The sequence below is a fragment of the Elephantulus edwardii genome, unplaced genomic scaffold (assembly GCF_000299155.1).
Source record: "Elephantulus edwardii isolate Elephantulus edwardi_28Jun2011 unplaced genomic scaffold, EleEdw1.0 scaffold00176, whole genome shotgun sequence".
NCBI classification, from domain to species: Eukaryota; Metazoa; Chordata; class Mammalia; order Macroscelidea; family Macroscelididae; genus Elephantulus; species Elephantulus edwardii.
The window spans coordinates 3,733,197-3,745,655 of record NW_006399926.1 but is presented as its reverse complement, the minus strand read 5'-3'; the positions used below and the strand labels follow the sequence as shown (position 1 = coordinate 3,745,655).

At 39.6% G+C, this 12,459-nt stretch overlaps 1 protein-coding gene across 1 annotated transcript in view; it reads right to left on the bottom strand.

Moving 5' to 3' along the window:
* ADAR (adenosine deaminase, RNA-specific) overlaps positions 1–4,251 on the bottom strand; it is a 65,464-nt gene extending 61,213 nt beyond the window's left edge. Inside the window, exon 1 of the mRNA XM_006895919.1 lies at positions 4,209–4,251. Coding sequence (XP_006895981.1) covers positions 4,209–4,251 — 43 coding nt within the window. The remainder of the gene's footprint in view (positions 1–4,208) is intronic.
* Positions 4,252–12,459: the final 8,208 nt, after the last annotated feature.

The following is a 12,459-nucleotide window of genomic DNA, read 5'->3' as shown; positions in this document are numbered from 1 at the left end:
AGAGAGAGAGAGAGACAGAGAGAGAGAGACAGAGAGAGAGACAGAGAAAGAGAGAGAGAGAGAGAAAGAAAGAGAGAGAGAGAGAGAGAGAGGCTGAGTTCTCTCAAGAAGCAAAATACCTCTCTTTTCTTGCCACTAGGCCACCAGAGCGCCTCTCCTTCCTTCTTTAGAATCAGGTCTCTTAACACCCATCTGATGAAGTTAATACAACGGTATTTAATGAGCCTGTCAGAGGATTCACCTGGGCCAGAGCCTAGGTATTTATGACCTGAGTCATTTCTTGAGGCAGGTGCCTTACAAGACATTACTGATTGTTCCCAGAAATGATCCTCACAATCTACTTTTGCTTCAAGAATGATATCTAGAGTTAAATATGAGCAAGCCTCAAAAGCTGAAGTACAGATTATAATCCAGGAAGATGGTATACACATTCCAAAAGAACTTCTTGACTTTTGTAATTAGTACAAACAGAAAGCTTAGAATATGCATGGAAATGGTTATTAAGAACATGAGATAACGGTGTAAAACCATAAAACGGGATTAGCCTGAGTTAATTGATTTGGGCTCACTAAGCACATGTTCTTTCAATATTCCAGCTCTAGAAGTTAAGAAAAAATCAGAGTTGATTCACTGAAACATTCATTATGTGGTGGTCTACACTAAGTGTAGCTGAAATACTACCTTGCAATACTTTAGGTTATGTTAGAGCAGATTTATCATGTCAGTCCTACAGAACTACATATGGAGTACCCAGAGGATATACACCTTTAACACCAACATATGAAGCAGATTTTGAGGGAAGTCCCAGTATCATTAAGTCTGCTCTAACTGCCATGTTATACACGCAAGATTTGACAAGATAAGTGCCCTTGTTGAATTAAGATACCTAATCACAATGGTATTCTCTGCTTTCAGCCAAGATCCACCTAACATCAGCAACAATATCCCTAGTACCACGACCCCTTCTAAACCCAGCCTGGACTTCCAGCAGTTCTCTGCTGATGTGCTGTTCTAATCGTTTTTGGATGATCTTCAGTAGAATCTTGCTTGCATGTGAAATCAAGGACACTGTTCTGTAGTTTCCACACTCAGTTGGGTCACCTTTCTTTGGAATGGGAACAAATATAGATCTCTTCCAGTCAGTTGGCCAAGTGGTTGTTCTCCAGATTTCTTGGCACAACTTGGTGAGCACATCCAGGGCAACATCTGTTATCTGAAATACTTCAATTGGTATACCATCTATTCCTGGGGCCCTATTTTTTGCTATTTCCTTCAAAGCAGCTTGAACTTCTTCCTTCATCACCATAGGCTCTTGCTCATATGTTATTTCCTTAAATTCCTCTGATGTTAGGTGGATCTTGGCTGAAAGCAGAGAATACCAGAAGAATGTCTGTGTTTCATTGATTATGCAAAGGCATTTGACTGTGTGGATCATAACAAACTGTGGCTGACTCTGAGAAGAATGGGAATCCCAGAACATTTAATTGTGCTAATACGAAACCTATACTTGGACCAAGAGGCAGTAGTCAGAACAGAGCAAGGCAACACTGCATGGTTCAAAATTGGGAAGGGTGTACGCCAGGGATTCATCCTGTCTCCATACCTTTTCAACATGTATGCAGAGCAGATTATCTGAGAGGCTGGGCTCTATGAGGAGAATTGTGGCATCAGGATTGGTGGAAGATCTATTAACAATCTGCGTTATACAGATGACACAACCCTGCTTGCTGAAACTGAGGAGGACCTCATGCACTTGCTGCGAAGGGTCAAGGACTGCAGCCTTCAGTATGGACTGAGGCTCAATGTCAAGAAGACAAAGATTCTCGCCACTGGACCAATTAGCAGTGTCAGGATGGATGACGAAGAGATTGAGATTGTTCACAGCTTCAGTTTGCTCGGCTCCACAGTTAACACTCTTGGTACCAGCAGTCAGGAAATCAAAAAGTCTATCACGATGGGAAAGTTTGCTGTTAGGGACCTCTCAAAGGTACTCAGGAGCAACAGTGTCTCTCTGGAGACTAAGGTGCGCCTGATACAGGCCATGATATTTGCAATCGCTTGTTATGCATCAGAGAGTTGGACAATGACTAGGGAGGACAGAAGGAGAGTGGATGCTTTTGAGCTGTGGTGCTGGAGAAGGGTACTGAATGTACCATGGACTGCCAGGAAAACAGATTCATCTTGGAGAGGATTAAACCAAGCTACTCCTTGGAGGCAAGGATTCTGGGGCTTCGTCTGACATACTTTGGACATGTTGCCAGGAGGGATGGGTCCTTGGAGAGGGACATCATGCTTGGGAGGGTGGAGGGACAGCGCAGGAGGGGAAGACCCTCTATGAGATGGATTGATTCGGTGACTGAGGTAATCGGGATGGGTGTATCAGAGGCGGTGCGGTTGGCGCAGGATAGAGCAGGGTTTAGGGCTGTTGTGCATAGGGTCGCTATGAGTCGGAAACGACTCGACGGCACATAACAACAACAACAACAACAATCACAATGGGGCTGGTGGTCGAGGCCAGATGGCTGTGCTTAATGGACAAAAGCAAGGTTAGCATGGTTTCCATAAAGGACAACTGTGTCAAGCAGTAATCCAAATCAATGACGGGGATAGAGTTATGGTACTAGCTACTTAGTCACAGTATCCCTAAGAGTGAAATCAATGGGAAATGTACTAAATATTTACTACTGTTGTTGTGTACCATCGCATTAGAACAGACCTATGGCTGCCTCTCCAGAGGGTTTTCAGAGGCAGTTAATCCCACAGAAGGACACTGCCCATTCTTCTCCCACGGAGCAGCTGGTGGATTTGAACTGTGTGTTTTGGGGATTGCAGTGCAGTTTCTCACCACTAGGCCACCAGAGCTCCCATTATTAGATGTGTATGACTGGAAGAATTCTAGGTGAAGTGAACATCAGTCTAACTTGATTAACCTAAACAGAGAGTCATGGTCACCCAATCAATTCCCAGGCTAGAACCATTTCATAGATGCACAATTTCTTGAATGAAGGGGATGCTGGGTCTCCTTAAAGGGCCTCACTACACCGCCAAAAATGAAGAATGGTGATCTTTCCCCCACTCTTCCCCAAAGGGAGCTATGGCTATTTAGGAGAGTGGCTGTTCATTGAGGAAAAGGAATGATCAGACTTTGGAAAATTATTGAACACAGGCTCTAAATTGACCCTAATCCCAGGAGACAGGACATGTCACAATGGTCCATCAGTCAGTGGAGGCATATCAAAAAACCAAATCAAACTCATTGTTGCCAAGTCAATTTCAACACTTAGCAACCCTCCACTGGCTTTCTGAGGCTGTAAATCTTTATTAGGGGAGAATGCCCATCTGTCTCTCATGAAGCAGCTGGTAGATTCAAATTGCCAGATTCAAGGCCTTAGTGCAACACACTACAGAATGCACCATGAGAACTCCTGGGGTGTATGGAGGTTAGGCTATTATTCCATTTCACAGACGGGTCCTAGAACCCATCTTATAATAACTTCTCAGTTCCAGAATGTATATTTAAAACAGACAGACACAGCAACCAGGAGAATCCCACACTCACATCCTAACATGTAGAGTAAGGGTTATTACAGTAAGGAAAAAACCAATTAGAAGTTATTAGAACTGCCAATACTTACAAAACTAGTAATCCAAAGCAACAACATATTCCTGAAGTACTTGAAGAAATTAATGTCATAGGCAAGGTGACAGATGCAAGCATTGTGATACTCACCACACCCCCATTTAATGTGCTTATTTGGTCTGTGTGAAAAACGGATGGATCATGGACAATTGATTATAATAAACTTAACTAGACAGAAACACCAATTGCAGCTGTTATTCCAGATGCAGTTTCAATGTTTGAGCAAATGAATACATCTCTGGTACCTGGTATGCAGCTATTGCTCTGACCAGTGCTCCGCCCCGCCCCCCCCCCATTCTGATTTCAAAGGATCATCAGAAGCAGTTTGCCTTCAGTTGACAAGGCAAGCAATATATTTTCAACACTTAACTCTTCAGCAATATGAAATAATTAGTCCAAAGGGGCCTTGCTCACCTTCCTCTTCCATGAGTTGTCACTCTGATCCATTACACTGATGACATTATGCTGATTGGACCTAGTAAAGAAATAGTAACAGTGACCCTAGGCTTACTGGTAAGACATTTGCATGTTAGAGAGTGGGAGATTAACCCAACACAAATCCAAGTACCTTTGACCTCAGAAATTTCCAGGGGTCCAATGGAGTGGGACATGTTTCAATATTCCATCTTAAGAGAAGGGTGAATTAATATTCTTGCCTCCTCTCACAACTAAATAGTAGGCACAATGCCTGGTGGCAACACATATGTCATCTGGCTGTGTTGTGATAGCTTATTTATCAAGTGACTTGAAAGCAACTAGTGTTGCATGGGGCCCAGAATAACAGAAGGTCTGCAACAAGCTCCAACTGCTGTGCAGGGGTGGTTGTTATGTACCATCGAGTCAGACCTGATCCAAAGGCTGACCCTCCAGCAAGTTTTCAGAGGACATTATCACACAGGAGGAGATTGCCCATCTTTGTTCCATGGAGCAGCTGGTGGATTTGAACCATGTGCTCTTGGGTTGGCAACCTAACTCCTTACTATGGCTTTTAAAATCTCATGGAGCTCTTGTATTTTACAACAATTGGGGTCACTCTGAGTAGGAATTGACTCAGTAGTAACTTGCAACAACAAATGATAATACATCTTCGAAAATCTTCCTTGAGGAAAATAATTTGAAGTGTTACAGAAGACTCTATGTTCATTGTAGTATTGTTTTTGCTGTTGGTGGTACTGTTGAGAATTTTGTAGATGTAGGTTCATATCATCTACAGATAGTTTTACTTCCTCTTTTGAGGAAGCAATTTAGATATCTTTTCTATTTTCTTGCAATATTCCAATGTTGTTGTCAAGTGGAGTCACAGGCGACTCATAGTGACTCTATGAACGAAAGTCCTCAACTCTTGTGTGACTTCCATCCTTTCTCCAGGTTCATAGGGTTTCCGGAGACAAGCTATTATGGAAGTGGATGCCACTCCTGCTTCCAAGCTTGTTTTAATCAGGGAGCTCCACCAAACACTGTCCACCCTGAGTAATCATTATCACATTTGACACATCAGTGTCAATACAATATTAATTAAAAGTAATAATAAAGGGAATTCTTGGCTAGTTTCCTTTCACATAGGCATGCCTTCTGTCTCTCCCTGTTGAGACTAATGGGTGTCATTAGTTTTGTAATTTGTTATTGTTAGATGCTCCCAAGTGGGCTCATAGTGAGTGCCCTGATGTAAGCAGAAAAAAGACATGCCAGATCCTGTGCCATACTCACAATCTGTGTTGTGCTGGAGCCCATTGTTGGAGTCACCATGACAATTAATCTCTTTGAAGGTTTTCTCACCTTCACCAACTCTCTCCTTTTCCAAGTAAGATGTCCCTCCCCAAAAACTGGCCCTTCCTGACAACATTCCTTCTAAGGGACACTATGCTGCATTTGTTTCAAGGTGGTGTTGTTTGGATTTTTTGACAGTTCATAGCATATTCCTTATTCTTGGGCAACACGAAGACTCAAAGGCATCAATTCTTCTTCAGTCTTCTTTATTCGTTGTCCAACTTTCACGTGCATATATTGTTGCTGTTAGGCGTCATCAAGTGGACTATGACTCATAACCATCCTTGAATGACAGATGCTGTTGTTCTGACAGAATTTTGTCCATACCTGCATTATCCTCCCAATCTCTGCCACGCTTGAGGCCATGATTACAGTCATTACATATCAAGACATCTCATTGAGGGTCATCTTCTTTCATTGATTCCATACCTTTCCCAGCATAATGTCTTTTTCAAAGGATTGATCCCTTGTTATGATAACATACCCAAAATTGTTGATTTCTTTTATGTGCCATGGAGTCACCTGCAAATCATAGTGACCCTATGTACAAGAGCCCTAAACTCTGCCCTATCCTGTGCCAATCTCACCATCTCTGAAACGCCTATCCCATTACATCAGTCACTGAATCAATCCTCTCCTGTGCTGTCCCTCCACCCTTCCAAGCATGATGTCCCTCTCCAAGGACTGGTCCCTCCCTGTAACATGTCCAAAGTATGTCAGACGAAGCCCCAGAATCCTTGCCTCCAAGGAGCATTCTAGCTTCACCTTCTGCAGGATAAACCTGTTTGTTTTCCTACCAGTCCATGGTATATTCAATACTCAAAGTAGGTGAGGTAAAATTTCATCATCTCTGCCTCTAAGAACCACTTTGGTTGCACTTCCTCCAAGACAGATTTGTGCTTTTGGCAGTCCATGTAATATTCAATACTCTTCTCCAACACCACAAGTCAAAGGCATTTATTCTTCTTGATCTTCTTTTATTCACTGTCCAATGTATACAAAGCAGTTGAAAATACCATGTTCTGATCAGTTGCACCTTTGACTTTAAAAGAACATCTTACTTCCTTTTTTTTATTTTATTAGTTTTAATGAACATTTACAGAGATTTTGGGTTTTCATTCATTCATAGTTGCACTGTTTTCTCTACCCTCCTCCCCAGTTTGTTCTTCTTCCCCCCCCCTTGAATGTAACATCTTACTTCTTTAGTAATTTAAAGAGATTCTTGAAGGTAGATATGCCCAATGGAACATATCATTTAATTACTTGACTGCTGCTACCAGGAATATTGATTGTGGCTATAAGTAAAATGAATTCCTTGAAAGTTTAATTCTCTCCCCTCCCTTTTTCATGTTGTCATCCAGTAGTAAGAATTTTTGTTTTATGGTGAGATATAATTCATACTGAAGAATATAGTGTTTCACCTTCATTTAGTGCTTCAAATCTTTGTTTTCTACAAAGTTGTCTCATGCACATTGCAGGTTTTTAATGAATTTTTCTTCAATCCCAATGCCATATTCTTATTAATAGAATCTAATTTCTTAGATTATTTGCTCAGCTTGTACAGACTGAATAGGTATGACACCAAAGAGCTCTGGAAGATTTACAACCTCAGAAATCCAAAGATAGAGTTGGATTGGGTAAAAGGATACAACCCTAACACACACCTCTCATGATTTAAACAATTTCCTGTTAAATTCTCACAAGTGCTTCTTGTATGTATAGGATCTACATGAGCACAGTTAAGTTTTCTAGAATTCCCATTCTTCTCAATGTCAGCCATAACTTATTATGATCAAATTGTTAAATGTCTTCGCATAGTCAATAAAACGCAAATAAATATCTTCTGGTATCCTCTGCTGTGAGGCAAGAACTAAATTGATAACAGCAGTGATATAATTTGTTCCACAGCTTCTTCTGATTCCTGCTTGAATTCCTTGTCAGTATAGTATTTTGTTGGGGATTTTTGTTGTTGTTTTTTTCTTTTTATTCACTCCACTCCTATCAATTCTTTCTTGGTCCAATAAACTGTTTCAGCTGTTTATAATAATCTTCAGAAATATTTTACTTATGTATAATATTTAATGATAATTTTTATAATGTTCACAATTTTTATAATGTTCACAATATATTACATTACTTTTTCATTTGGAATGGGAACAAATATGGGTCTGTTCTTCAGAGTGAGCTAAGTAGCTGTCTTGCAAATTTCTTGGCATTCACATGTGTTTCCAGGATGACATCTGTTTACTGAAACACCTCAACTGGTAGAAGAAAAAGTCTTGGAGGCTTTTTTGTTTTTGTTGATGCCTTCTGTGTAGAATGGATTTCTTCCTGCAGCACCACTGGTTTGAATCATATGTTACTTCTTGAAATGGTTCAGTGTCAACAACTCTTTCTGGTAGTGACTCTGTGTGTTCCTTCTCTCTTCTTTTGAGGCTTCCTAATATTCAATATTTTGCACATGGAGTCCTTTGGTATTACAAACCAAGGTTTGAACTTTCTCTTCAATTCTCTCAGGCTGAGAAACACTGAGTGTATTCTTCCCTTATGATTTTCTAACATCAGGTCTTTTAATACTTTGTCTTCTCAAAGCATCCTTTTTAATCTTCTGTTCAGCTCTCTTATTTTATAATCTCTTTTTCTTTCATTTTATTTTCTGTAGTCTTTATATTCATGTCTCAGTGTGTCTTCTGAAATCTATTTTGCTATTTTATTTGTTTTTCTGACCTTTTGTTTTCTTCTTATATAATGTCCTTGATGGCATCTCACATCTCATAAGGTGAGCGATCATAGCCTATCACTGACAGCATCGTACTGCAGGACAGATCTTGAAATGTTGTGGGGGTTTTTGTGAATTAGTGGAACACCATTCCCCTATTTTTCTGTCACTCCTGGATTAATAAACTACACAAGTATCTGATTCTTTGTGGCCAATAGTAGTCAATTACAGCTCATTAACGGGAACACTGGTGGTCTAGTGGTAAGGAGATGCATTGCCAGTCCAAAGACACATGGCTTGAATCCACCAGCTGCTCCATAGGAGAAAGATGGACAATCTCCTCCTGTGTGATTTAGGGCCCTGAAAGCTGCTGGATGATCAGCTATGGTTAGTTCTGACTTGGTGAACCAAACAATAAAGATTTGATCTTTATGTGTTCCATAAAAAAAATTCGTGTGTATGTGTGTGTGAGAAAGAGAGATATGTGAGTGAAAATTCACAAACAACATTGATTTTTCAATCATTATTGCATATTTTGTTTTACAACATTTATTACAATACCTAAAATGTAATCACACTTATTTCACTATAATTCTCCTCTAATACTCATTTCCATTAATATTTATACCTTTTCCCACCTTCGAGGATTTACCTTTGGACATAACCTTTGTTTCTTTTCTAATCATATAATTCTAAGGAATGAATGTCTGCTAAGCGTTAAAAGTTCACTTTTATTTTTTTGGTATTCATGTAGTAATTTTATTTGCTGACCTCTGTGAGACATAGTAAAATTCATATTGATGATGGAACTTCCCATACTAAAACGTCACTCAATATGACAAATTTCTAACAAATATTTTCATTTAGTCCCTTCATTTTCATTTTGAGGAATCAATATGCAAAGATTACATTTAGTAGGTAAAATTCAGGTTATAAAGAAAAATATCAAATATTGTACTCTGACCAGTGACCTAAGTTGAGTCATGCTTCACACTGAGAGACAAAGGTGGCAGAGGTGTGCATCCCAGAGGTATGCAAAGATTTAGGACAATGATTCAAACATCCCTTAGACCTTCTGAGAAACTACAGATGGGAAACATGTAGTTAATTTCTATAAAATGGTGATTTCAGTCCATTAGACATCATCATATGGTTTAATACATAAAAAAGTAACTGTAGTTGTTTTTGAGCACTGACAAGCAGATGCATAGTCAATCACTGCTCAACAGGCAATGGTATGCAAATCTCTTATATTAAAAAATAGAGATTAAATCTGAAAGGCTTATTTATGGTAAAGCACACCTGTTACTCAAAACTACTTTCAAATGTTGTTGTTATGTGCTCTCAAGATGCCTGTGACTCATAGTGACCCTATCTACAAAAGCTCTGAACCCTGCTCTATTCTGTGCAACTTTATTGTCTCTGACACACCTACCCCCATTACCCCAGGGACTGAATCAATCCATCTCATCCAGGGTGTTCCTCTCTTGCACCGTACTTCCCTCAGCCACCCAAAAGTTCACTTTATGTTGTTGTTAGGTGCCATCAGGTTGAATAGGACTCAGTGACCCTATGAACAATCAAGCTGAACCTTGCTGTATCCAGTGTCCCATCCTTATCATCGCTGACACACTTGAGCTCACTGCTGAACCATCATGTTAATTCATGTCATTGGTGGTCTTTCTCTCATTCTCTGATCCTCGATCCTTCCAAGTGTGACGTCCCTTTTCAAGGAATAGCCTTGCCTAACCACATGTCCAAAACATGAAAGATGAAGCTTCAGCATCTTGGCCTCCAAGAAGCACTCTGGCTGTACCTTTTCTAATTTTTTTAAATTTTATTTTAATATTATTGTGTGTGTGTGTACCATCGAATCAGATCCAACTGGCACAGGAGGAGATTGCCGCTCCTTCTCCAATAAAGTATCTGGTGGATTTAAACACCTTTTCTAAGACATAACTGTTTGTCCTTTTGGCAGTCCATCGACATTCAGTACTCTTCTCCAGCACCACAGTTCAAAGGCATCAATTGTTCTGTCATCCTTATTCACTGTCCTGGTCTCTGATGCATAGCAGGTGATTGAGAAGACAATGGTCTCAATCAGGAGCACCTTAGTCTCCAAACTGGCATCATTATTCTGCAGCATTTTGGAGCAGTACCTGACAGCAGACTTGCCCAGTGCAATATGGCCTATTATTTGGTTGAAAGTGCAACTATGAGAGTGAGTTTTGTTCCAAATTTGAAAGGTGATTAAAGGTCATAGTAATCCTAGTCTTTTTACTGTTTTGGAGTTGTCCCATACTTTCTCCCACTCTATCCAGTGTCTTCTACAGTGAGCCCTTTTAGAGTGGTTAATGGTGGTAGCTGAACACTATGGAGGGCTGGTCTTAGGGTTGTGGCATTTGTGATTTATGTGGCCAATTAGTCCTTTGTGTTGGTTGTTTCAGTGCATCTTTGCTTTTCTTTTACTTTGTTCCAGACAGGGAGAGACCATATAGGCACCTTAAAGAGCCAGTAGCAAACTTTTACATTTCCTGATGCTACTCAGCAAAAAAATGGTGTAAAACATGGTCTCTGTGGACTTTGTTATGCCAATTGAGTTTTATATTCCCCAAAAGCCCATAATTCTAAGGGCCCAGAACTAGAAACTAATTCCCCCAGGGGGTTTGGGTATGATTACAAAACATACAAAGCACTGTCCTTTGTTGGCTCTGCTCCATCTATAGATGTATTTACAATTCGTATAACAGAATGAAGGAATATCATCTGCCAAATCTATGTACACTCCTGGGTATTGTCCCTTTCATCTATTCATATCTTAACATCTTACCTATCTGCTTATACTTGCTGTTGACTGTGTTTTGTGTGTATTCTCACTTTCTTTAGTGGTATTGTGCTAATGATCCCCTTAGGACATACTGCCTTTCTCTTCAACCATTTAACGTATCTAGTTTTAGTAAATAGATAAAAGTATTACCTGTTTACTGATTTGTGCTCCCCCTTACCATGATTCTTCCTTCATATAAATCTTTATCTATTTATAATCAGGCTCTTAAACAATACTTGTCCTTTTGTGATTGACATTCTTTCATTCACCATCATCTCCTCTAGATTTTTCTACTTTAAGCAGTGTTTCATTAAATTGTCACTGTTCTTCAGTGTTGCACAGTGTGACCATACCAAGTTTCTTTATCCATTTATCCCATGATGGACATGTTGGTTGTTTCCATCTCTTCACCATTACAGACAATGCTACAATGAACATGGGTGTGCATATGTCTGTATATATAGCAGTTCTTATTTCTTTGGGATATATACCCAGTAATGGGGTTGTTGGATCAAATGGAAATAATGTTTTCCAATTTTCTAAGGAAGTTTGAACTGCTTTCCATAGTTGTATAATTTTATATTCCCCAGCAATGTATGAGAGTTCTAATCTCTCCAAAATCTCATTGGCATTTAATTTTGATCTTTTATAGAATATTACTATTGTAGCTGGAGCGAGATGATATTTCTTTGTTGTTTTGATTTGTGTCTCTAGCGAATAATGTTGTTCATTTCTTCATGTGCTTGTTGGTGATCTGAATGTGTTTTTTGCTGAAGTTTGTTTTTTTATGTGCTCTGCGCGTGTTAAATTGTTCCTTTCTTTTTAAGTTATTGGAGTTTCCAATATATTTTAAGGGAAAGTTTCTTGCCGGATCTATAGGTTCACTTTTTGGGGAGAAATGTTTTTATGCACCTAAGAATTTAATATTTTTTATTTTTTTAAAAAAGATCCCAACCATCTAGTTTATCCTCTACCAGCTGTGCATTTTCACTGGTATTTGATAGTCTATTTATAACATCAATTGGTGTTCCTAAGTTTGCTCCAATTTTTTCCTCTAATGATCTTTATAGTTTTCAATTTTATACCTATGTCTTTGATCCATGCTGAGTTATACTTTGTATATGGTTTAAAGGATGAGTCTTGCTTCAATTTTCTGCAAATAAACAGCAAGTATTACTAGTGCCATTTTTAAAAGAGGTTATATGTCCCCTTGCTGTTGTTATGTGCTGTCGAGTCGCTTGCAACTCATAGAGACCCCATGTACAACAGCCCTAAATCCTGCTCTATCCTGTGCCAATCACACTGCCTCTGACACATGCATCCCGATTACCCCAGTCACTGAATCAATCCACCTCATAGAGGGTCTTCCCCTCCTGCACTGTCCCTCCACCCTACCAAGCATGATATCCCTCTCTAAGGACCTGTCCCTCCTTACAACATGTCCAAAGTATGTTAGACGAAGCCCCAGAATCCTTGCCTCCAAGGAGTAGCTTGGTTTAATCCTCT